We start from the raw sequence: 23,324 nt of genomic DNA, 5'->3' as shown, positions 1-23,324 counted from the left end.
TATTTTCAAGTTGGCCAAATCACCCAGGGCCATTCTATTAAGCGGAAAGAATGCCGTCTCTCTTAGCCATTAAAAGGAGTTCTGCTTCCCGCCCCGAGAGATGAGGGGACTATCACAGGCTGATATCAGCCACTCTCACTTTAGTATGAATTAGTCCCGCAAGCGATTTCAGGGGATTCAGGCTGAATGCTGGGGAAAGTGGATAAAAAGGTGCAGCAGCAGCTAGGCTGGAAAAATCTCCACCCCACGCCTGGCCCAGCCCCCAAACTTCTGTAATTAAATCTTCTTCGGCAGGGCTAAAACCACGAAGAGAGGAGGGAGGAAATGCCTTGAAGTCCTGTGAGCCCGAGATGCCTCTGAGCCCCATCAGCCTCCACTCTGAGGTCTGCCGGCCCCCTGCGGAGCTGCCTCCTTTCCTCTTTTCCTTTGGGGTTCTTTCTCTGCCGCACACTGGTACCTGGCCAGGGAGGGCTGAGGGGCCGGTCGTGGGGAGCAGGGAGAGGGCGTTAGTAAACATGCCACAGAGAGTGGGTCACAGTTACCATCACGGTGGCTGTTAGTCTCGGGGGAGAAGGGGGCGGGACGGGCACAAAGGGGATGGGGCGTTAGTTATTGACGTGGTGACGAAATCAGACTTACCAAAGGTTTCTGAACGTTTACAACAGGAGGATAAGAAAAGAGAACAGGAACGTTAACGCGTGGTTACGCAGAAGCCTCGGTCCTCGTGGAGGGGAGGGGACGGGGGAGAGGCTCATCACAACAACACTTCTTACGGCTCCTAACGTGGTTTATGTTCACTGAGCACCTACCAAGTGCTAGACACTACATCCTGGGGAGGCCACCGGAACGCAAGGAAATAGGCGTGTTTTATGGGGAAACTGAGGCTGCCGCTTTCCCCCGCTGCGGAGGTCTACGGGCTGCAAACATCCTCAGTCAGGGTGGGAGAGGGGAGGCGATCTGTCCCCCCTCAGTGCGAGGGTTTGAGTCTCTCCAGGGGAGAGATTCTGGGCTCCACGTCTGATCTTTTACGGGGTTTGATTTTCACGGAGGAGGAGGAGCAGGGGGTGGAGCATGGGCAGGTGGGCTCTGTGGGTGGGGGGGGAGCAGGGATGGGCAGTGAGTGCGGGGCACTGGGTGGCTGGGGGCAGACACTGCTGGGAGGGAGGCTTCCCAGGCAGGGTCCCTGGAAGACGGGGAGAGAGAAAGCAAAAAGAGGTGTGCGTGGAGGCGTGGGGTGATCACAACAGGGACCTGAATGGAGGCAGGGTGTGAGGCCCGGCACAAGTGAAAACAGCAAATCCGTGACACAGACACACACACGCATGTGCAGCCACACGCATGCTCCCCACGCGGGGAGATGTGTGTGAGCACACGGACACACCCCCGCCACGTGCATCCCCACGCAGGAGCACTGGGGGGTGCAGGAGGCAGGCCAGGCCAGCACGGGGAGCCGACGTGCACACGTGGACATGTCGTGAAGCGGGGGGACGACACACACGCATAGACACAGCCCCCCAAACAGATGGACCCGCAGATGAGGCACATGGGTGTTTTGCGGAGACACCATGGTGGAACCACCCGTGCCCGAGGCTCTGCATGTCCCAAGGTCTTCCCTAGCCCAGCCAGGGCCTGAACAGACAGGTGGACTGCCGTCTGTGCCCCATTACAGACCCGAAACCCCGTCACCACCTCTGCTTGTCTTTGTCCCATTGTGTTCTTACTGCTCAGCCTTGGAGACTCTCTCTCCCTGCAGCTTTCTATGGCTCCCCATTACCTTACGTGTCACCTCTGCACACTCGCCATTGCCGTACACAGCTGCCACCACTCCTGCCTGTCTGGGTCCCACTGTATTCTCACCAGTCACGCCCCACTGCCTCTGTGTAGAGGAAGCTCTTCCTCTGCCACCTGCCACAGCTCCCCATTACATGCCCACTGAAGACAGTCTCCCCTTGTCACCCTCCAAGGCTCATCGACACTTCCGCCTGTCTGTCTCCGACTGCTTGGACACCGCCGATACCCACGTTCTGTGGTGGCTTTTTTTGGAGATGGGGGTCTTGCTATGTTGCCCTGGCTGGTCTCAATCTCCTGGCCTCAAGCAAGCCTTCTGCCTTGGCTTCCCAAAGAGCTCGGATTACAGGCATAAGCCGCTGTGTCCAGCCCCCTCAGTGGCTTCCTACCACCCATAACTGTCTGTTATGGTGATCTCACTGCCTGAGTACGGGGGACACTTTCCCCCGTGACCCTCTGTAACTCCCCAGGCTGTGCGTGTCTGCATCCAAGGTATCTTCGCTGGGCAGCTTTCTTCTTCTGCCTCCCTCTATAGCTCCCTAGTACTCATGCCCGTCTGTGCCCTCGAATATCCCGTGTGCAGCTCTGAAGACATCTGCCCCACTCCCCCAGCGCCAATGGCTGCCGAGGCTGCATACGTCTCTGTGTGTCCTCCAGTGGGCCCCGGAGCTCGGGTCCCGGAGATGCTCCTGGCCCCCTGCTACCCCCCGAGGCTCCCACGTCCCGTCAGCCACCCACACTCACCCGATCGCAGCTGTTTGATGCGGCCGTTGCTGGCACTAGGGTCCACAGGCAGGAAGTCCTTGAACCAGGTGATCTCAGGGTCAGGGTTGCCGCTGGCCGCGCAGAGCATGGTGGCTGTCCGTGTCCGCTCCACTACCTTCAACTGCGGGCCCATGTCGATGTTAGGGAAGCCAGAGGGAAGCTGGTCCTCTGAGGGCAGAGATGGGTGAGACACGGGCATGGCTCTGAGCGCTGCACGGCCACGCCTCCAGCCTGGGGCTTGGGGACTGCCTGGCCAGGGATCCTGCTCCTGCCTGACTGCATGACCTCAGCCCTGGGCGCCACACTCTACAGCCAGTTTTTTTTTTTTTTTTTTTTTTTTAGACAGGGTCTTGCTCTGTTGCACAGGCCGTAGTGTAGTGGCACGGTCACAGCTCACTGCAGCCTCAACAACCTGGGCTCAAGTGATCCTCCTGCCTCAGCCTCCTGAGGAGCTGGGACTACAGGCACGCGCCACCACTCCTGGCTAAGTTTAAAAATTTTTGTAGTGGGGGGGTGGTCTCGCTGTGTTCTCCAGGCTGGTCTCAAACTCCTGGTCCCAAGCGGTCCTCCCGCTTCTGCCTCCCAAAGCACTGAGATTATGGGCATGAGCCACCGCACGCAGCGGGGTCCCCCTTCTGTACAACCGGGAGGCTGGTGTTGGGGAGCCGAACAGTACGACCGATAGTTCTCACTGCGGGGGTGACTCTGCTGCCCTGGGGGACACTGGGCGATGTCTGGGGATAGCTGAGGTTGTCAGGACTTGGGGGTGGGTGCTCCTGTAACGGACTGGGTGGCGCTCAGACACTGGGTGTCTCTACAGCCTGATACATATAGACACAAACCCGGCTCCAGGGTCCACAGAGCGGAGTAGGTTCGTTTACAGCAACCTAAGGATGCCTTTCTTTTTATCTTTTATTAAATTTTAAAACAGATCTATCAGAGGGCAGTGGCTCATGCCGTAATCCCAGCACTCTGGGAGGCTGAGGCAGGAGGATCGTTTAAAGCTGGAAGTTTAAGACCCAGCCTGGCCAACATGGTGAAACCCCCTCTATTAAAAACAAAAATTAGCCGGGCACGGTGGCGAATGCCTGTAATCCCAGCTACTCAGGAGGCCGATGCAGAAGAATCACTTGAACCTGGGAGACAGAGGTTGCAGCGCGCCAAGATCAGGCCACTACACTCGAGGCTGGGTGACAGAGCGAGACTCAGTCTCAAAAATAAAAGTAAAATAATACAATATAGATACAGGGTCTCACTGTGTTGCCCAGATTGGTCTCAAACTGCTGGGCTCAGGCAGTCCTCCCACCTTGGCCTCCCAGAGCACTGGGATGACAGGTATGAGCCATCATGTCCAGCCTGGAGGATGCTTTTTTTTTTTTTTGAGATGGAGTCTTACTGGGTCGGCCAGGCTGGAGTGCAGAGGCATAGACCCGCACCGGGGTAATTCTGTACTTTTAGTAGAGAAGGGGTATCATCATGTTGGCCAGGCAGGTCTTGAACTCCTGACCTTTTGATCCACCCAAAGTGCCTAGATCACTGGGGTAAGCCACCGCGCCCGCCTCCTTTCTAAACATAACCCCCCTGCTCTCCCACCATGCACCCCTCTGTGGCCCCACCACTCACCGGAACCCGCCGCCAGCCCCTGCCACCTTGCCTCTTTTCCTCTTTGGCCTCCACGGCTCTCAAAGTCATCAAGCCCCCTCCCTTGGGTCATCTGCCTACTGACTGGAACCCTGCCTGGGACTAGCTCCACCTCCCTTGCTGTAAATGCCCCACACTCCCCACCAACCTCTCTGCGGTACGGAACTCTATCTGTAACGGTGCATCCGTGTCACCACGGCGTCCCTAGCACCCAGCCCAGAACTGGACATACAACAGGCGCTCAATCAATGAACAAACCAGCTCAATCCTGGTTGAGCACGCAAGCCTCCAGCACGGTGAGTGGCTCCAGGTCTCCCGTGCTGGGTATCTGTCTTGGGTGGTCAGGTACTTCCCTCCGTGGTGCTGGTGGTGGGGGGACAAGGGGGAGAAACGCAGCACCCTGGGGTCTCCGGGTCCCAGAGCTCCCTGATCAGTGGAACCATACTTTTGGATTGAGGTAATGAGACAAGCCAGCTAAGAGATGGTCCAGGCGCAGTGGCTCACGCCTGTAATCCCAGCACTCTGGGAGGCCGAAGCAGGCGAATCACGAGGTCAGGAGTTCGAGACCATCCTGACCAACATGGTGAAACCCTGTCTCTACTAAAAATACAGTAATTAGCTGGGCATGGTGGAGGGCGCCTGTAGTCCCAGCTACTTGGGAGGCTGAGGCAGGAGAATCGCTTGAACCTGGAAGGCAGAGGTCGTGGTGAGCTGAGATCATGCCATGGCACTCCAGCCTGGGCGACAGAGAGAGACTATCTCAAAAACAAAACGAAACGAAACCACAATAGTGGACGTGGGGGCCTCAGCTAGAGTTGATGCCGGGGAGGGGAGGCAGCTGTGAGGCTCCTAGACAGGCCCCCCTGCTCCTGGGTTCCTGCTGCCTTCTCTCCCTCTCTGCACCCGGACTCCAGGCTCCAGGTGCCCTAACTCCCAACATCCCCAGCTCTGCTCCTGCCTGTCCTCTTCAACGGACAAAGGGTCCCCCGGGGCGGGATCCATCTCCTCATGCAAATTAAAATAACCACCAGCCCCCCCCCACCCCGCCCCGTTATAAGCTGGCTTGGCTACGCTCCTCTCTAACAGTATGTTGAAGTCCTAAACGCTAGAACCTCAGAATGAGACTGTTTTTGGAAACAGGGTCATTAGAGAGATTGGGGTGGGGTTAAGATAAAATGAGGCCATTAGGGTGGGCTGCACCCAACAGGACTGGTGTCCTTATAAGAAGAGATTAGGGCCGGGCGCGGTGGCTCACACCCGTTATTCCAACCTCCTGGGAGGCAGAGGAGGGCAGATCACCTGAGGTCAGGAGTTTGAGGCCAACCTGGCCAATAGGGTGAAACCCCATCTCAATTAAAAATACAAAAATTAGCTGGCCATGGTGGTCTGTGCCTGTAGTCCCAGCTACTTGGGAGGCTGAGGGAGGAGAATCACTTGAACCCGGGAGGTGGAGGTTGCAGTGAGCCTAGATTGTGCCATTGCACTCCAGCCTGGGTGACAGAGTGAGACTCTGTCTCAAAAAAAAAAAAGAAAAGAAATAAAAAATAAGAGATTAGGACACAGCCACACAGGGGAGACTAACAACCAGTCCCCATTCCACCCTGATGGACAAGTGACAAAAAAGCGGCCAATCGCGGTGCGGTTAAGACCAAGAAGTACGCAGCTCGTCTGCATCTGGTAAGAACGCTGGAGTGGGAAGGGGAAGATAAAACGCCACAAATGATGGCTTCAGGGCCACATGCGGGCCTGTGGATGGTTTTGTTAATAAAGTTTTATTGGCACACAGCCACTCATTCATTTCTCAGCTTTCCCAACACAATGGCTGAGTACTGGGTGGTTGCAGCGACAGAGACTGCCCAGCCCGTACAACCAAAAATATTTACTTTCTAGTGCTCTGGAGAAAAAGCGTGCTGCTTCCTGGTGTAGACAATGTTGCTGTTTGTTTAAAGAATACATGTGTATTTGCTTACAAAGGCCCCAAAGGGGCATGGGGCATAGGGGTGGGTGGCTGTGGACAGAGGTAGGCAGGACCTAGGGAGAGGTGAGGCCAGAATCAATCCCTGCCTCAATCCAGGCCTTAAATAGGCAGCTGGTCTGCATCTGGTAAGAACGCTGGAATGGGAGGGGGTAGATAAATGGCCACAAATGATGTGGCCCTGTGGCTGTTTTTGTTAATAAAGTTTTATTGGCACACAGCCACACCCAAATTCATTGCTCAGCTTTCCCACCACAATGGCAGAGTTTTGGCTTGTTGCTGCCACAGAGACAGAGCAGCAGTTCCAGCCCAGGGGTCACTGCTTCGATGGAAAAAGCCCAAGTCGAAAGCCCTGAGCATGAACTGCATCCCAGGCTCTGTGCAGGCAAGGGAGCTGGTGCCCTCCACCAAGACTTTTTCACTGGGGGGGAAACTGAGGCCCTGGCAAATGCAGACTTGTCCCAGGTCATACAGCCGGCATATAGCAAGGATTGGAACCCAGGTCTGCCTGAGCTCAGAAGCAGCTGAGCGGGCCTGGCAGCAAAAGCCCTCCACCCAACCAGCTCCGGACCCAGCAGGGACCTGAAGGGGGCATGGCTGAGTTCCGTCTGAGCTGGCTCAGGCCTCTTTTCCATCCTTCTTGGGCCAGGGACCTGGACGGCCTTAAAAGTGGCTCTGATTGCTTACCGATGACATCATTGGAGTTTCAGGCCCAAATGGGCCTTGATTGGTCTCGGTGCCCACGGCTGGGTCTGTGGGCATCCCTGTGTGTGTCTGTGCACACCCACGTGCCTACGAGGGTGGCTTTGGCTTTGATGAGCAGGACAACCCCATATTTCATTCACACGTGGGTACATGTGGGCTGCGTGTGCGTGCTCACGCTTGCCTGCCCCTGCGCCCACACGTGTCCGCGCGTGAGTACTTCCCGTGTGTACGGGGCCCCTAGGGGAGTTCCCATGAGTGTGTGTGGGCAGCAGCCAGCCAGCTAGCCAGTGTGCAGAGGGAGGCCTCAGCTGCCTGATGCTACCGAGAGAGCCTAATTAAACAAAAATGTACCTCGAGAACCACACTGCGCCCAGTTCCTCAGAGTTTAATTAAAACAGTGCGGGGGGTGCGTGCAGGGTCCACAGTCAGATGGCAGAGGAGGAGGGAGGCGGGGAGCGGCCCCAGCAGTCCAGATGGTCCCCCGCAACTGCTGGCGACTGGCTGGGGGTGCCCGGAGCTCAGGACAAGGGGGGCGGGTTGGGTCAGGGTATCTGAAGCCCTGAGTCCCAGCAGGAAGGACGAACTTCCAGCCCAGGCAGGCCTTTCCAGGCACTAAGACAGCAGAGGGAAAAAGAGTGTGGGCGGGCGCGGTGGCTCACACCTGTCATCCTGGCACTTTGGGAGGCTGAGGTGGGTGGATCACCTGAGGTCCAGAGTTCGAGACCAGCCTGGCCAACATGGTGAAACCTGGTACCCAAATTAGCTGGAAGTGCTGGTGCGCGCCTGTAATCCCAGCTACTCAGGAAGCTGAGGCAGGAGAATCGCTTGAACCTGGGAGGCAGAGGTTGCAGTGAGCGGAGATCATGCCATTGCACTCCAGCCTGGGTGACAAGAGCAAAACTCCGTCTCAAAAAAAAAGAAAGAAAAAAGAAATGAAAACCGTGTGGATGGGTGCAGCGGGCATTTTCCCAGACTCCCAGGGACCAGGCAGTTAATGGCTTCACAGCTTTTTTTTTTTTTTTTTTTTTTTTTGAGGCGGAGTCTCACTCTGTTGCCCAGGCTGGAGTGCAGTGGTGCATACTCAGCCCACTGCAACCTCCGCCTCCCAGGTTAAAGTGGTTTTCCTGCCTCAGTCTCCCAAGTAGCTGGTATTACAGGTGCCTGCCACCACATCGGCTATTTTTTTTGTTATTTTTAGTAGAGATGGGGTTTCACCATCCTGGCCATGGTGGTCTCGAACTCCTGACCTCGTGATCCACCCGCCTCGGTCTCCCGAACTGTTGGGACTACAGGCATGAGCCACGGCCCCCGGCCCACAGCTTGGTTATTTTTTTTAACACCCTGAGTGCTCACAGTGGAGGCTGGCATGGGACAAGAGCAGGCAGGCTGTTCTGTCTGTGCCCAGGAAAGGTCAGGGCAAAACTATCTTCCGGGAGGAACGGGGCGGACGATGGTGGGGTGACTCCTTCCCCGCTCCTCCTTCCATCCCCCGGCTGGATGGGCTCCAGGACCACACAAATCAAACTGTGGGGCCTCTTGTTAGAAAATTATGAAGACTTCCCAGAAGCAACAGCAGAGCTTTTTTATCTTTTTTTTTTTGAGACGGAGTCTCGCACTGTTGCCCAGGCTGGAGTGCAGTGGTGCGATCTCGGCTCACTGCAACCCCTGCCTCCCGGGTTCGAGCAATTCCCCTGCCTCAGCCTGCAAAGTAGCTGGGACTACAGGCATGTGTCGTCATGCCCAGCTAATTTTTTTGTATTTTTAGTAGAGACGAGTTTCACCACGTTGGCCCGGATGGTCTCGATCTCCTGACCTCATGATCTGCCCGCCTCAGCCTCCCAAAGTGCTGGGATTACAGGCGTGAGCCACCTCGCCCAGTCTTCATCTTTTTTTACCCGCCTTTTTAGAGACAGGGTCTTGCCCAGCTGCCCAGGCTGGGGTGCAGTGGCACGGTCATAGCTCACTGCAGCCTTGAACTCCTGGGCTCAGGCGACCCTCCCCCCAGCCTCCTGAGTACCTGGAACCACTGGCAGGCATCACTACAGCCTGGCTAATTTCTTACTTTTTTTTTTTTTTGTAGAGACTGGGGCAGTGGGGTATGGGGTCCCTATGTTGCCCAGGTTGGTCTCAAACTCCTGGGTTCAAGTTATCCTCCTGCCTTGGCCTCCCGAAGTGCTGGGATTACAGGTGTGAGCCACTGCGCCCAGCCAACAGCAGAGCTTTAAATGGAGCACAGGGGTTTTTCTTTTTAGAGGCAGAGTCTCGCTCTGTCACCCAGGCTGGAGTGCAATGGTGCAATCTCAGCTCGCTGCAGCCTCTGCCTCCTGGGTTCGAGCAATCCTCCTACCTCAGCCTCCCAAGAATCTGGGAGCTAGGATTACAGGCATGTACCACCATGCCTGGCTAATTTTTGTATTTTTAGTAGAGTTAGGGTTTCACCATGTTGGCCAGGCTGGTCTCAAACTCCTGACCTCAAGTGGTCCACTTGCCTCAGCCTCCCAAAGCGCTGGGACTACAGGCCAAAGCATCCCCGTTCTGACACAGGGATCCAGTATGACTGACAGGTCACGGGCCTGGGATGCCTCCTCCCAGGGTTCCACGCGGGTCACAGCTGGGCTGCCCTGGAGGACATGAGAATAGCCTCACCCTGGGAAGCCATGTGCAGGGTTCACCTCCCAGCTGATGGCTGGCAGTGGCTCATATTCAGGGTTGGGATGTCCCTGCAGGTGACAGGTGAAGCCCACCCACCTGAGGGCTGCAGACGGACTGGTGTCAAGCACCTTACTGAGGCAGAATCGTGGCAGTGATGAGCTTGACCATGCAGACGCAGAGCTGCCCACGTACGGCACTGCGCTCACCTCTCCCTGCAACCCTCACTCATCCGGTTCACGATGAGAACCATTATTACCTGATTTTATTTTCATTCATTCACTGATTCTGAGACGGAGTGTTGCTCTGTTGCCCAGGCTGGAACACAGTGGCGCGACCTCGGCTCACTGCAACTTCTGCCTCCTGGGTTCAAGCGATTCTCCTGCCTCAGCCTCCCAAAGTGCTGGGACTACAGGCATGAGCCACTGCACCCAGCCATTTATGTATGTATTCATTCATTCATTCACTGAGTCACTCGCTTTGAGACAGGAGTCTTGCTCTGTCGCCCAGAATGGAGTGCAATGCCGTGATCTTGGCTCACTGCAACCTCCGCCTCCCGGGTTCAAGCAATTCTCTTGCCTCAGCCTTCCGAGAAGCTGGGATTACAGGCGCACGCCACCACGCCCGGCTAATTTGTTGTATTTTTAGTAGAGACGGGGTCTCAAACTCTGGACCTCGTAATCCACCTACCTTGGCCTTCTGAAGTGCTGGGATTACAGGCGTGAGCCACTGCGCTTGGCCTGACTTTAGAGATGAGAAAACTGCAGCTCAGAAAGGTTCATTAACTTGCCCTAGGTCACACAGCAACCAAGTGGCAGCCAGGACCTGAGCTCCACAGTGGGGGCCCAGAGATAAAACCAGATTACAAAGGAGAAGGCAGCACAGAGTGGCTGGGCAAGGGGTTTGCAGAAATCAGGCTGAACGAGAATGTGTTCCGAAAACTGCTTCCTCATCATAAAACAGCATCATCCAGACAGCCCCCTATAAATCCCTTGTGCGTCGTTCAAGAAACGCACTTAGGCTGCATGCAGTGGCTCACGCCTGTGATCCCAGCACTTTGGGAGGCCGAGGCGGGCGCATCACCTGAGGTCAGGACCTCAAGACCGGCCTGGCCAACATGGTGAAACCCCATCTCTACTAAAAATACAAAAATGAGTCAGGCATGGTGGTGTATGCCTGTAATCCCAGCTACTCGGGAGGCTGAGGCAGGAGAATCGCTTGAACTCAGGAGGCGGAGGCTGCAATGAGCCGAGATCATGCTACTGCTCTCCAGCCCCGGCAACAAAGCAAGACTCTATTTCAAAAAAAAAAAGAAAGAATTACATCTCAATAGGGCCGGCAGCCCAGCAGGCCCATGTGAATGTCTGGGGAAGCAGGGCAGCTGTTTCTGCGTACCCAGCATCCGTTTATCTTTTATTTTTTGTAGGGATGGGGTCCTGCTATGTTGCCTAGTCTGTTCTCACAAGCGATCTTCCCACCTCAGCCTCCCAAAGTGCTGGGATCACAGGCGTGAGCCACAGTGCCCGACCCTGTTTATCCTTATTCCTTTAAGGGGGCCACAGTCACTCTCAGCTCCAGGGAGGAGTCCAGCCAATCAGAATGTTTGCTCCTCCTGAGTCACAGTGATTGGTTCAGTGAGGGGCATAGGATCCACGCTCCTTGGGGGTAGGGGGAATAAGGATGAAGTCAATATAGAAGGAAACAAGGCCAAGAGGCAGAGAGCACTGAGGAAATTCAATGAGCCCCTGGATCTACCTGAACCTGAAGCCAGCCACTCCATGGCATTTTAATTCTGTATATCAATCATCTTTCTTGCTTGAACCCATCTGAGTTGGATCAGCCTCTTGTCATCAGAAGCACATGATCAGAATTATAAATTAGGATGATTCCAGTCTCTCAATTCCTTTTCTTTCTTGCAAAGACACAATAAATCCCTGCCAGTAGGCTCTAGGCCCGGACGGTGTTACTGGTTGGAGAAGGGAGATCAAGGTCCTCCCAAAAAAACGCAAAGCAGGAGGGTTGGGGGGTCACTTTCATGTATTCCTTCAGTGCTTGTCCCCAAAGCCCAGGCCCTAGCTCATCCTCCTCCCGCCGCAGGGAGCCCAATACCTCGGAGGACAGTGAGCTTGGCATGGACTGTGATCTCCCCAACCGAGTTCTGGGCCACACACTCGTACACGTTTTCATCCCGTGGCGTCCTCAGTGGCTGGATCCTCAGCACTGCCCCAGCACTCTCATCAAACTCAATCGTCTGCCATGAGCAGGAGAAAAAGGACAGTGTGAGGCTGGGGTCCCAGGAAGGTTCCTGTCTAGGCTGGGCTATAAGGGGATGGCAGTCAGTCCCATGACCCTGGGGGTGACTGGGAGAAGAGCTGCAGGCTGTATGTGCATGTGTGTAGGTGCATGGTATAAATGTGCTGGAAGCAGAGACCAGGTTTGGGGACATATGAAAACAGGGTGGCCGGGCACGCTGGCTCACACCCATAACCCCAGCACTTTAGGAAGCCGAGGCAGGTGGATCATGAGGTGAGGAGATCGAGACCAGCCTGACCAACGTGGTGAAATCCCGTCTCTACTAAAAATACAAAATTAGGCTGGGCATGGTGGCTCACATCTGTAATCCCAGCACTTTGAAGAGTATGAGACCAATCTGACCAACATGGAGAAAGCTGTCTCTATTAGAAATACAAAATTAGCCAGGTGTGGTGGCACATGCCTGTAATTCCAGCTACTCGGGAGGTTGAGGCAGGAAAACTGCTTGAACCTAGGAGGCAGAGGTTGTGGTAAACCAAGATTGCACCATTGCACTCCAGCCTGTTTGACAAGAGCAAAACTCCTTCTTAAAAAAATGAAAAAATTCAAAATTAGCCGGGCATGGTGGCACACGCCTGTAATCCCAGCTACTCGGGAGGCTGAAGCAGGAGAATCACTTGAACCTAGGAGGTGGAGGTTGTGGTGAGCTGAGATCACACCACTGCCTCCAGCCTAGTGACAGAGTGGGACTCCATCTTAAAAAAAAAAAAAGAAACAGAAAAGAACAGGGTGTTGTATGCGTGTGTGAGGGTGACAAACGTGTGCAAGCCCCTGTGACAGGCTTGCAAAGGTATGTGAAGGCATGCTGAATGTGGTAACATGCGTGTGTGATCATGTGCGTGTATTCAGAGTTGTAAAGCTCCTTCTGTGTGCACTGGTGCTGTGCCCACCGTGTTGTGAAGAAGACTCAGAGAGGGCAGGGCCTTGCCTGAGGCCACACAGCACCGAGCTGGCAGAGCAACTGGAGACTGCACCCCCAGACTTGCCTGGCTACCCATGCCTGCACTCCCCCCACCAGCCAAAGGGTCCACGCTGCCTTCCGTGGCTGAGGTGCTGTGGCCCTGTCTTGGGGGAGGGTTGACCCCAGGCTGCCTCCCCCGACCCCAACTCACCTCAAAGCGCTGAGAGTTGACCTTCTTGCCCTTCTTGTTCCAGGTCACTCGTGGCTTGGGATCGCCTGTGGCCTGACACACGAAAGAGGCCACACCCCCTGACACGCCGATCTGGTCCTTGGGTTCTTTGATAAACCGGGGGGGCTCTGGGGATACAGCAGGAAGAGGGGGAGCAGGTGGGTCCAGGCATCTGGCTAGGATCCCATGGAGCCACCGACACCTGCTCTCCACCCGCTGCCGACGGAAGTGCCATGTGGCCAATGGAGAGAGGCGGAGGAAAGCACGAATGACAATGGACACCCTCCCACTGCACCCTCCGCATACTCCCACCCCACCTGCAACAGCCACACCTGCCCACGTGTGGATACAGCCTCAGCTGGGCACACCTGCTCAGGCACAGTGCCACTGGGACAGATGGAAGGGAGACCCCTGAGATGTGAGTGTTCCTACACTCAGCACCTGGAGCCCCTCCGCGGTGACCAGCCAAACCCTGGAGGGCCCTGAAAACACTTGACGGAAGATAATTTGGTCTCATTCTCTGGTGAGATGTAGGGAAACTGAGGCACACAGCATGGGAGTGACCACGGGCTATGGGGCCAGAGCCAGCATTCGAACCCAGAGCTCTAGCTTCTCAGGAGGCATCCAGGAGGCGGCCGGACACGAGGGGTCAGTGCCCAGAAGACTGGTCCGAACTGGAGGCAGGGGCTCAGAAAGGGTGAGTAATGTATTTTTTTCTTTTTCTAAAATTGTACTTTAAGTTCTGGGGTTCATGTGCAGAACACACAGGTTTGTTACAAAGGTAAACACGTGCCGTGGTGGTTGGCTGCCTCCATCACCCCGTCATCCACATTAGGTATTTCTCCTAATGCTATTCCTCCCCTAGCCCCCTACTCCCCGACAGTCCCCAGTGTGTGATGTTCCCCTCCCTGTGTCCATGTGTTCTCATCATTCAACTCCCACTTATGAGTGAGAACATGCGGTGTTTGGTTTTCTGTTCTTGTGTCAGTTTGCTGAGAATGATGGTTTCCAGCTCCATTCACATCCCTGCAAAGGACATGATCTCATCCTTTTTTATAGCTGCATAGTATTCCATGGTGTATATGTGCCACGTTTTCTTTATCCAGTCTATCACTGATGGGCATTTGGGGTGGTTCCAAGTCTTTGCTATTGTGAACAGTGCTACGATAAACATACATGCGCATGTGTCTTTATAACGGAATGTTTTATACTCCTTTGGGTATATACCCAGTAATGGGATTGCTGGGTCAAATGGTATTTCTAGTTCTAGATCCTTGAGGAATCGCCACACTGTCTTCCACAATAGTAGAACTAATTTACACTCAAGAGGGAGTAATATTTAACCTCTCCAACAGCACGGAAGGGCAGTGCCATCCTGATTCATTTTCTTTTTTTTTTCTTCTTTGTTTTGAGACAGAGTCTCACTCTGTCACCCAGGCTGGAGTGCAGTGACACGTTCTCCGCTCACTGCAATCTCCACCTCCCGGGTTAAGCGATTCTCCTGCCTAAGTATCTGAATAGCTGGGAGTACAGGCGTGTACTACCACGCTCAGCTAATTTTTTGTGTTTTTAGTAGAGACAGGGCTTCACCGTGTTAGCCAGGATAGTCTCGATCTCCTGTCTCCTGACCTCGTGATCCGCCTGCCTCGGCCTCCCAAAGCGCAGGGATTACAGGCGTGCACCACCGTGCCCAGCCTTCTTCTTCTTTTTTTTTTAAAGAGATAGGGATTCACTCTGTTAGTCGGGCTGGAGTGCAACGGCACGATCTTGGCTCACGGCAGCCTAGACCTCCCATACTCAAGCAATCCTCCTGCCTCAGCCTCCCAAGTACCTGGGACTGCAGGTGAATGCCATCACACCTGCAATCCCAGCACTTTGGGAGGCCAAGGCTGATGGATCACCTGAGGTCAAGAGTTTGAGACCAGCCTGGCCAACATGGTGAAACCCCGTCGCCGCTAAAGCAACAAAAAATAGCCAGGCGTAGAAGTGGGCGCCTGCAGTCCCAGCTACTTGGTAGGCTGAGGCAGGAGAAGCGCTTGAACCCAGGAGATGGAGGCTACAGTGAGCCGAGATCATGCCACTCCAGCCTTTGTGACACAGTGAGACTCCATCCCCCCCCCCCAAAAAAAAAAAAAATTACAGAGACGGGTCTCACTATGTTGCCCAGGCTTGGTCTGGACCTCCTGGCCTCAAGTGATCCTCCCATCTCGGCCTCCCAAGTAGCTAGGACCACAGCTGCATGTCACCACACCTGGCTAACTTACTTATTTTTCAGAGATGGGATCTCCCTGTGGTCCAGCCTGGTCTCAAACTCCTAGCCCTGAGCAGTCCTCCAAATGCAGCCTCCCAAGTTGCTGGATTTATGGGCGTGAACCACCGTCCCCGGCTTCGCAATCCCCATTTTACATGTGAGGAAACTGAGGCACAAAGCAGGCAAGAGACAAGTTTGGCTGGACACACACAGCCAGGCAGCAGCTGAGCTGAACATGCTCCTTTGAACCAGGCTGGTGTTCACACCACATTCTCCACCCTCCATGACGATCCGATGGATTCAGTCTCTGCAATAAAGTCTGGAGTAAGAGTGTTTTTTGGGTTTTTGTTTTGTTTTGTTTTTGAGATGAAGTCTCGCTCTGTCACCAGGCTGGAGTGCAGTGGTGCAATCTCAGCTCACTGCAATCTCTGCCTCCTGGTTCAAGAAATTCTCCCGCCTCAGTCTCCCGAGTAGATGGGGTTACAGGCATGCATCACCACGCCTGGCTAATTTTTGTATTTTTAGTAGAGACGGGGGTTTCACCATGTTGGCCAGGCTGGTCTCGAACTCCTGACCTCATGTGATCCACCTGCCTCGGCCTCCCAAAGTGCTGGGCTTACAGGTATGAGCCACTATGCCCGGCGTGGAGTATGAGTGTTTTAACACCCCAGAGCAACCTCAGCAAGCTGCACCTGGGACAGACTACACTGTCTGGGAGAATTCATTAACATTCTTTTTATTGACTGTTTTTACAGTAACCTTTGACTCTCCCAGAGGGATACCAGATTTCGGTTCAACTAAACGTTACAATGTATCCCCTAAGATGAATGGAGCGCCTGCTGAGATTTTTATCAACATACTCAAAGACTGCGACATACTTACAACAGCCCTCAGGTCGCAACCTATGTATCCAATAAAAAGGGACTGATCAAATGAATGCCAAGCTATCTACACAGAAGAGTACTATGTAAGTATAAAAACGGGCAAGGATGCCTTTTCTGTGTGAGATAGGGACTCGCTGTTCACCCAGGCTGGAGTGCAGTGGCACAAACACAGCTCACCGCAGCCTCAACTTCCCAGGCTCAAGCGATCCTCCCACCTCAGCCTCCCGAGTACCAGGGACTCCAGTCACATGCCACCATATCCGGCTAATTTTTGCATTGAGTTTTGCCACGTTGCCCAGGCAGGTCTCGAACTCCTAGCCTCAAGCAATCCTCTCATGCCAGGATGCCTTTTATTTATTTATTTTGGGGGCAGGATCTCACTCTGTCACCCAGGCTCAGTGCAGGGTGTGATCTCTGCTCACTGCAACCTCCCCCTCCCGGGTTCAAGCGGATTCTCCTGCCTCAGCCTCCCGAGTAGTTAGGATTACAGGCTCACACCACCGTGCCCAGCTAATTTTTGTATTTTTGGTAGAGACAGGGTTTCCCTACGTTGGCCAGGCTGGTCTTGAACTCCTAACCTCAGGTGATCCACCCGCCTCAGCCTCCCAATGTGCTGTGATTATAGGCATGAGCCACTGTGCCCAGCCAGGATGTGTTTTAAAACGAACTACTAGGTAGGAACAAGAAGACATACATTTAAACGGGGGGGCGAGGCGGGGTAAGCAAGAGGTAATAAAATATAGCAAATGCTACCGTCGTATGACTTTTAAAAATAAATAAAGGGGCCAGGTGCGGTGGCTCACGCCTGTAATCCCAGCACTTTGGGAGGCCGAGGTGGGCGGATCATGAGGTCAAGAGATTGAGACCACCCTGGCCAACATGGTGAAACCCCGTCTCTACTAAAAACACAAAAAAATTAGTCAGGCGTGGTGGTGTGTGCCTGAGTCCCAGCTACTCGGGAGGCCGAGGCAGGAGAATTGCTTTAAACTGGAAAACGGAAGTCGAAGTGAGCCGAGATCGCGCCACTGCACTCCGGCCTGGCGACACAGCGAGACTCTGTCTCAAAATAAAATAAAAATTTAAATTGAAAAAGGGAGACGGTGTGTATGTGTAGAATCAGTGCTGCCTCCAGGGGGCTGAGTGGCTGCACACAGGGGCAGAGCCTTCTGCATTGGGACCTTTTTAGATTTAGAACTAAAGACAAATTGAAGAAGTTATTCTTCTTATTTTGATTTTTTCTTATTTATTTATTTATTTTGCAGAGACAGGGTCTCATTCTCTCACCCAGGCTGGAGTGCAGTGGTGCAATCACAGCTCACCGCAGCCTCAGACTCCTCAGCTCCAGGGCACCTCTGGCCTGAGTCTCTCGAGTAGCTGGGACCACAGGCGCGTGCCACTACACCCAGCTAATTTTTAATCTTTTGTAGAGGCAGGGTCTCACTATGTTGCCCAGGCTGGTCCGGAACTCCTGGGCTCAAACAATCCTCCCATCTCAGCTTCCTAAGGCTCTGAGATTAATGGTGTGAGCCGCCGTGCCCAGATGAATTTATTTTAAAAAATAAAATTGCTTAAGTTAAAAAGTGAACTTATTAAGGAAAACAATGGAGTAAAAAATTTTTTTGAGGCCGAGCGCAGTGGCTCACACCTGTAATCCTAGCACTTTGGGAGGCTGAGGCAGGAGAATCACTTGAACCCAGGAGGTAGATGTTGCAGTGAGCTGAGACTGCGCCACTGCAACCCAGCCTGAGTGACAAGAGCAAAACTCTGTCTTAAAAAAAAAAAAAAAAAGTCAGTAGACCCATAGGAATCTATGGTCTCCCTCAGCGTTTTTTTTTGGAGATGGGGTCTCACTCTGTTGCCCAGGCTGGGGTGCAATAGTGTGATCTTGGTTCACTGCAACCTCCGCCACCTGGATTCAAATGATCCTCCTGCCTCAGTCTCTCAGGTAGCTGGGACTACAGGCGCCTACCACCACACCCAGCTGATTTTTGTATTTTTAGTAAAGATGGGGTATCACCACGTTAGTCAGGCTGGTCTTGAACTTCTGACCTCAAATGATTCACAAGAAGACATACCTCGGCCTCCCAAAGTGCTGGGGTTACAGGTGTGACGCGTTGCGCCTGGCCCCTCAACTCCTACGGATCTTTGTGAGGCAGTAACAGTCAACCCCACTGTACAAACTGAGGAACATTAGTGGGTTCACGGAACTCAGGGTTCACAGAGCTCAGAGGCTGGGCACGGTGGCTCATGTCTGTAATCCCAGCACTTTGGGAGGCTGAGGTCAGGAGTTCGAGACCAGCTGAACAACATGGTGAAACCCCGTCTCTGCCAAAAATACAAAAATTAGCCAGGCGTGGTGGTGGGCACACGTAATCCCAGCTACTTGGGAGGCTGAGGCAAGAAGAGAATTGCTTGAACCTGGAGGCAGAGGTTGCAGTGAGCCAAGATCACACCACTGCACTCCAGCCTGGGTGACAGAGTGAGAGCCTGTATCAAAAAAAAAAAAAAAAAAAGCACACACAAAAAAGAAGACAGCTCAGAAGTTAACAGCGCTGGGATCTGGACCCAGGCCTTGCCTCCAAGCCCACATCTTATGCCCCTTCTACAGCCAGACTCTGAGCCTGATGAGTGCAGCTGTTTTGCTCCACACTGGGCCCCAGGCTGGGCCTGCCCCCTCCTTCTGGCCTCAGGAGCGGTGACCTGGGGCCATGTGTCCTCAGCCAAGGACGCGAAGAAATGTCACTGTGGCCGGGTCAAGAATGTGTCTTCTGGTAAAGATCCCTCCCTCTGGAGCTGCTGGAAGGAAGTGCAGAAGCTCCTGCGGGTAGGGACACGTCCAGCTGCCTGTCTGACCTGGAGCCAGAACATGCCCCTTGCCCCCAGCAATCCAGCGAGCAAGACCAGGCGGGTGCTGCAATCAGCCAGTCTGAGTCGCTCCTTCCACCCGGGGTCTCTCATCTGGCAGTGTCAACCTCGGCTCAGCCAGCACCTCCCCTGGGGAGCCTTCTTGGATTACTGCAGGCCGGGTCAGGAGTCCCTTATGTCCCCACCGCAGCCTGGGCGTCCCTGGCACACAGGGATGAAATACCCGCTTATGTGGTTCTCAGCAGAAAGGCCGAGGGACAGCCTTGCTTCCCTGGGACCTCAGACTTCCTCTCGGTGTCTGGTGACTCTTGAGAAAATGGAGCTCCCAACTTCACTGCCTGCTCCTGGACTTGGAGGGGTTCTGCTTCTCGGAAGCACCCCCACACCCTGCAGAGCAGACGCCCTCTCCGTCTTCTCCAGGCTGGCTCAGGGATCTGAGCCAGCCTGGAAGAGCTGTCTCTGCCCACTGCGTCCCCTGTTAGAAAATGCCTCGTGGACGCTTGGACTCTCTCCTTTGGACAAACCTTACCCACCTTTTCTCGGCAAAGGGGCTGAGATGCAGGAAGGACCCCTCAGGGCCTTGAGAAGGGCATGCCTGCAGCTCAAGAGGCACAAGGACACGCCACGGGCCAGGCTTCAAGCCCATGGCCCGGAGGACCCAAACCGAGGCTCAGGAAGGTGAAGCGGCTGGGTGCAGCGACTCACGCCTGTAATCCCGGCACTTTGGGAGGCCGAGGAGGGCGGATCACTTGAGGTCAGGAGTTCGAGACCAGCCTGGCCAACATGGCAAAACCGAGTCTCTACTAAAAATACAAAAATTAGCCGGGCATGGTGGCGCACGACTGAAAACCCAGCTACTCAGAGGCTGAGGCAGGAGAACTCCTTGAACCTGCAGGGTGGAGGCTGCAGTGGGAGCTGAGGCTGCGCCAATGAACTCCAGCCTGGGCGACAGAACAACAGGAGGGGAACCCAGCTCTCTCTGGAGGCCCCGGCGCCTGAGCCTCCCACCCCGCGGCCTGGCTTGGCCCCGTCTCTGTTTTTCCATTTCAGATTCTGCAGATGAGAATCCAGTGCCAGAGCTGGTGACCCACCCACCCTGTCCCCTCCAACCCCGCCCCAGGGCCGGCCCCACAGCATCTTGGGAAGGCCCCACTGGACCTGCAGTGATTTCTGGAGCAGAAACTGTTCCCCTACGCCTGCAATCCCGGCACTTTGCCTGTCATCCCAGCACTGTGGGAGGCCGAGGGGTGGATCATTTGAGCTCAGGAGTTCGAGACCAGCCTGGCCAACATGGTGAAACCCCATTTCTACTAAAAATACAAAAATTAGCAGGGCATGGTGGTGGGCGCCTGTAATCCCAGCTACTCAGGAGGCTCAGGCACGAGAGTCATTTGAACCTGGGAGGCGGAGGTTGCGGTGAGCCGAGATCCCACTACTGCACTCCAGCCTGGGCGACAGAGTGAAACTGTCTCAAAAAACAAAAGAAAACAAAAAAGCCGCAAGTGCTCAGTACTGAAGGCCAGATACCCCACATCCCGCTGCAGGGGAGGGAGGGGCCAGGAAGACTCAGGCCCTGGAGGCAGCCGGACAGATCACCGTGCAGCTACGCCTGGCTTCTGGGTCCCGAAGGAACGTGGTCATCGAGATCCTGACCTGTGGCACCAGCAGCTCAGGTTCAAAGAGCCACTCTGGTTCGAGGTGGCTTACGCCTGTAATTCCAGCACGGCGGGAGGCCGAGGTGGGAGGATCACTTAAGCCCAGGAGTTTGAGACCGTCTGGGCAAATAGTAAGAACCCAGTCTCTACAAGAAATTAAAAAAATCGGCCGGGCACAGTGGCTCACCCCTGTAATCCCAGCACTTTGGGAGGCCGAGGCGGGTGGATCACGAGGTCAAGAGATCGAGACCATCCTGGTCAACATGGTGAAACCCCATCTCTACTAAAAATACAAAAAATTAGCTGGGCACGGTGGTGCGTGCCTGTAATCCCAGCTACTCAGGAGGCTGAGGCAGGAGAATTGCCTGAACCCAGGAGGCGGAGGTTGCGGTGAGCTGAGGTCGCGCCATTGCACTCCAGCCTGGGTAACATGAGTGAAACTCCGTCTCAAAAAAAAAAAAAAAAAAGAAATTAAAAAAATCAGCCAGGCCAGGCACAGTGGCTCACGCCTGTAATCCCAGCACTTTGCGAGGCGGAGGCACTTCAGCCCACCTCTTTTTTTTCTGAGACAAGGTCTTGCTCTGCTGCGCAGGCTGGGGTGCAATGGTACAATCGGTTTCCACAGGCGTACGATGGGGACACTGATAGCCACGTTCACCTCATCAGGGTGTGGTGGGTGATCTGAATGCAGACGGCATTTACTAAAAAACGGCGTGAGACCGGATGCCGTGGCTCCTACCTGTAATTCTAGTGCTTTGGGAGGCCGAGGCAGGCGGATCGCTTGAGCTCTGGAGGTCGAGACCAGCCTGGGCAACATCGTGGAACCTCCCTTCTCTACAAAAATTTTTAAAAATTAGCCAGGCATGGAGGCACACGCCTGGAGTCCCAGCTACTTGGGAGGCTGAGGTGGGAGGATTACTTGAGCCTGAGAGGCAGAGGTTGCAGTCAGCTGAGATCACGCCACTGCACTCCAGCCTGGGGGAGAGCCAGACCCCGTCTCAAAAGAAAAAACGACGACAAGAAAAAACAGCATGAAAACAAGAAAAGCATGGATGAATGAGGCAGGGGCGTACATCTCCGCTTTGCCAGCCAGCGACAATACTTATGTTTGTGACGACACAGCAGCAGGCAGGGGCTTATGACACGTCCACGTCACGAGAATGCTGGACGCAGATGATGTTATGAGCCCTGTGACGGTGGTAAGGGAGGCTGAGCCACTAGCCTGAGGGTGCACAGCAGGCTGGCAGCAGAGCCAGGATTCGAACCCAGCCTGATGGCACAACCCAGCCTCTTCCCCTACTGCCCTGACCCCTGTGTCCCCATGGGCCTGAGTGATGCCTTCTCTAGGTCCTTCATGGTGGGGTGAGTCTTGGCACTGGGCCCCAAACGGATCCTCATCCTCTTCACGTTACAGCCAGAAATGCAGCCTTACCCATCTCTAAACTATACCAGCCTCTTCCATCTCCAGGCCATCCCGGGTGCTGTCATCCCGACCAGGAATGGATTTTCCATAGGTGAACTCCTGTACACCCACAAAACCCCAGCCCCAATGCCCTTTCTCCCAAGAATCCTCCCCTGCCTCCACCTGAGAGTCTGCCCGCCTGTGTGTCTGCCAACAGGTGTAGGTACTGCCCGCTGCAAGGAAAGGTGAATTCTGTCACTCACTAAGGAGTGACCTCAAGTAAGTCCTTGTGTCTTCTGAGCCTTGTTTTCCCTCATCGGGAGAGGAGAGTGACCGAACCAGCAGCCCGGGTTTTGGTCAGGCTGGAGGGAGAGGAAGCAGGTGAAATCCGCGCTGCGCGTGGAGCCCGGCGCCGACGCTGGGGAGGCCGACGCCGTCATCATTACCGTTACTGCTTCGTGAAGACCGTCATTATCGCTTATCTCTGAATGTCTTGGGGCTCAGCACACGGCCCTCAGCATTCAGCCTCCTTCATGGGGCATAAAAGTTCCATTTGGCAAAACTGGGGGCCCCAGGCAGGAGGTGGAGAAGCATGCTCACATACACACCCACGCCATAAATGCACAGGTAAACAAACACGCGGAGCCCCGCACACCCCGAGCCAGCTTCTTACCTTCTGCTGCGCAGCCTCCGACAAGCAGGACCACAAGGAGGCCCATGGGACCAACCACAGACACCACGCCAGGGCCCCAGGCGGGCGCCATGCTTGGCAGTGACCTCCGATCTCCGCCCTGGAGGGGGATGGCCCCCCAGTCCCTCACAGAGAGGCCTCGAGCCGAGCGTCAGATGGGGCAGCGTCTGCAGAGACAATGGAGGACTGTGAGAGCCGAGCGGGGAAAACCCAGGAGACCTTCATGGAGGACGCAGTGGGAGGGTCACATGGGGCAGGGGAGGGTCCTCTGGGGCTGGTCATGGGACACTGGGGAAAGATCATGGAGTAATGGGATGGAATGAAAGTGCTGGGCCCGGCCGGGGGCCATGGCCCATGCCTGTAATCCCAGTGCTTTGGGAGGCTGAGGCAGACGGATCATAAGGTCAAGAGATCAAGACCATCTATCTTGGCAAACATGGTGAAACCCCGTCTCTACCAAAAATACAAAAATTAGCCGGGCATGGTGGCACGCATCTGTAGTCCCAGCTACTCGGGAGGCTGAGGCAGGAGAATCGCATGAACCTGGGAGGCGGAGGTTACAGTGAGCCAAGATCATGCCACTGCACTCCAGCCTGAGCGACAGTGCAAA

The 23,324-nt window shown here is 54.7% G+C and overlaps 1 protein-coding gene across 17 annotated transcripts in view; it reads right to left on the bottom strand.

The window, feature by feature from the left end:
* PTPRS (protein tyrosine phosphatase receptor type S) overlaps positions 1-23,324 on the bottom strand; it is a 134,915-nt gene that overhangs the window by 54,805 nt on the left and 56,786 nt on the right. For 10 of the 17 annotated variants that reach the window (XM_037738414.1, XM_037738413.1, XM_037738416.1 and 7 more), the window contains 5 exons: positions 22,697-22,881; positions 12,949-13,094; positions 11,633-11,774; positions 2,533-2,721; positions 640-648 (listed from right to left, as the gene is read on the bottom strand). In XM_037738414.1, coding sequence (XP_037594342.1) covers positions 640-648; positions 2,533-2,721; positions 11,633-11,774; positions 12,949-13,094; positions 22,697-22,787 — 577 coding nt within the window. In that variant the 5' untranslated portion in view covers positions 22,788-22,881. Of the gene's footprint in view, positions 1-639; positions 649-2,532; positions 2,722-11,632; positions 11,775-12,948; positions 13,095-22,696; positions 22,882-23,324 lie in introns of those variants that run through there. The other 7 variants (XM_017528380.2, XM_017528382.2, XM_017528384.2 and 4 more) reach the window with 5 other exon arrangements.

The sequence above is a fragment of the Cebus imitator genome, unplaced genomic scaffold, assembly GCF_001604975.1.
Source record: "Cebus imitator isolate Cc_AM_T3 unplaced genomic scaffold, Cebus_imitator-1.0 Scaffold53, whole genome shotgun sequence".
Taxonomy (NCBI): domain Eukaryota; kingdom Metazoa; phylum Chordata; class Mammalia; order Primates; family Cebidae; genus Cebus; species Cebus imitator.
Note: the sequence above shows the minus strand (reverse complement) of the source record. Positions and strands in the feature narration are given on the sequence as shown.